This window comes from Montipora capricornis, chromosome 2, assembly GCF_036669925.1.
Source record: "Montipora capricornis isolate CH-2021 chromosome 2, ASM3666992v2, whole genome shotgun sequence".
Classification (NCBI taxonomy): Eukaryota; Metazoa; Cnidaria; class Anthozoa; order Scleractinia; family Acroporidae; genus Montipora; species Montipora capricornis.
This window is the reverse complement of record NC_090884.1, coordinates 15,598,854-15,601,353: the sequence shown is the minus strand read 5'-3', so window position 1 is coordinate 15,601,353 and position 2,500 is coordinate 15,598,854. Positions and strand designations below refer to the sequence as shown.

Below are 2,500 nucleotides of genomic sequence, written 5' to 3'. Positions count from 1 at the left end.
CAAATAGCCTAATCCAGAATTCTTCATCAAATACTCATCTCAAAGAAAGAATGCCGTAACATTATTATTATATAATGTTGCCCTTTTCACCAGTCTTGAGTTGCTAAAACTAGGAAAAAACTAATTATTATTTTGCAATAATTATTATTGCAAAATTAGTTTTAGTAATATACTACTAATTAAGACTATAGGACCAGTATAGCCTAGCTAGAAGTCGCATCATGAGATATGTCTGTACATAGTAAAGTTCATTGGTGTTTGTCTTATCAACTACTATTTTAAAAAATCTGTCTTCTTAACCACCAGCAAAAGAGTTCATTTAAATGATGACAGAGTTTCAGACCAGCTTTGGCCAATCACAGTCTTCCAGTGGCCAGAGACACCACAGCTGCCTAGACAGACTAAAATCATTCAGTCTTTAATCTTACAGACCAGTCAGGCCCAAGAAAGACTAGCTAAGAGTACTTATAAATATGATTCACCCGGGATGGACATAACACAAAGCACTCCAAGTTGACTGAGACTGAGGATGTGTTTCAACTCAAGATTGTTCAAACATCTGTCAATTTAAGACTCAATGACAACAATCCTTTACACTTAATTATATTTTGATATGAGTCCTGTAACCATTTTCTACTGTATTGGGTAAAAAGCCAGTAAATCAATGGAAGACTTACATGGTACCAGTAATGCCGTTTGGGACAAGGACATTTAGCGTGATCCCAGGTTTGTTACGTTCCGCCTCATCATCATCCCATTTACTGAGGTACTTGTCATTTGCATAGTGAATGATCATCTCCCTTCTGTCATCGTCATCACAATCACTCTCTTGATAACCAATACAAGTGTCATTTGGGTGATGTGCATCACTTTGGTTCATTGTAAGACTTAGCTGTAGCTTCATTCGTGCTTCCCTTTTTAATTGGTTCTTCCCAACTTTTAACACCTGAAATGAAACAAACACCTTTAATTACAGCAGTGCTCAGTATCGTTTCCAAGGATTTGGATAATGTGGCTCTGAATCTTTCTAATTAATTCTTACAACAAATCTTTCCACTGACACTGCACAACTGCATTCATGCACATGCATATAGTTATTAAATTAAATTTTTTTTTATAAATTTATGATATTTAGTATTTTTCTTATTAAGGGGCTTTTAATATTTGTGTACTAAAAATATATGAAAGAAACAAAAGACAAGGACTGTTCGAGATCGCCTGAAACAGCAGACTGTAAAATGCAGACTGGAGATGAAACAACCTTAGAACCCCTTTACTAATGCCAACCTGTAAATTACGCCTTAAATTAGGCCTAAAACAATGTTTAGATCAGAGTTTAGCATGAGTGAAGGTTTTGGGTTTTATGATGTGCATTTTACTCCAGTGGCCCCAGTTGTGCATTAAAAGAGAACTTTATCGGGTAGATATGTTAAGTCACTATCCACAGTAGCAAAATAAAATAAAATTCAATCTGCGCAAAAGATTTCAGTATATTAAAGGGGCAGTGTCATGCTTAATATAATGTGCTGTCTTTAATTAGGTCAAATATGGGTAAAATCTAAATGAGTACTTTAGCTCACACGCAGAACATTCCTGACACCGGCAAGATATGAAATATTATATATAATTATGGCACAAAGAGCTAATTCGCACTTCGTTTTTGGTGTCTTTCGGAAAACACTGTGTCCAAACTTGAAAAAATTGACCAGTTTTTTTTCAAGTTTCAATTCATTTCTATCCTCTCCATCCTTGGTTGCAAACAACAAAGAAGTGCAAAGCTTCAGTGCACTTCAATGGTTATTGGCAACAAAACTACAGCATTATTTTGTGGTTTTCATTGCTGTAAAAACTTGGACGTCTTTTTGTGTTTTGAAGTTTGACTAAAATAGCATGAAACTGCCCTTCAATTAAATGCCCACGTAACTGTGAATAGGCACTGTCTAGTGTTAGCATATCCAAGTTAAAAGGCATGTACAAAAACCTTAGTCAATACTTAACATGGAGTATTTTAATCATACTCTAGATAAAGTGGTAATTATGCAGTCTTTGGATAACTGGCACCTGGTCTGCTGAGTGCATGTACTTTTTTAATTGCACTTTCCATATCAAGCAGGAGTGACATGTTTATACCTTATTATTAATTAATATATGAAGGAGCTAGCTGGGTTATCAGGATCATACACCTCTGTACCTGTCGTATTCAAGACGTTCATCTTTGAAGGAACGTTTATTAAGTGCTAAATTTAGTTGTCTTTATCAGATAAATGCAAGGATGAGTTCCAAATCCTGCAAGTGCAAATTATGAAAGACCCAAAATGATCAGCTGTAGACTTCCGAGAGTAACGAGTCGAGAAGAAAATAATGTGTCATAGGCTCCAGAGCTTCAAATTCATGTCCATGAAGCTCCTTAATTAGAATACAAAACATGCATTAAGGTGTGTCCATTAGGCCTACAACTGGCAAGTGTGCTGGATTATAAAGCGGCTACACTGTAGGTGTA

General features: G+C 35.7%; 1 protein-coding gene across 3 annotated transcripts in view; it reads right to left on the bottom strand.

The window, feature by feature from the left end:
* The window catches only part of LOC138038950 (uncharacterized), a 13,779-nt gene that overhangs the window by 9,335 nt on the left and 1,944 nt on the right, over nucleotides 1-2,500 (bottom strand). For all 3 annotated transcript variants that reach the window (XM_068885055.1, XM_068885057.1, XM_068885056.1), the window contains exon 2: nucleotides 678-946. In XM_068885055.1, the coding sequence (XP_068741156.1) occupies nucleotides 678-904 (227 nt within the window). In that variant the 5' untranslated portion in view covers nucleotides 905-946. The remainder of the gene's footprint in view (nucleotides 1-677; nucleotides 947-2,500) is intronic.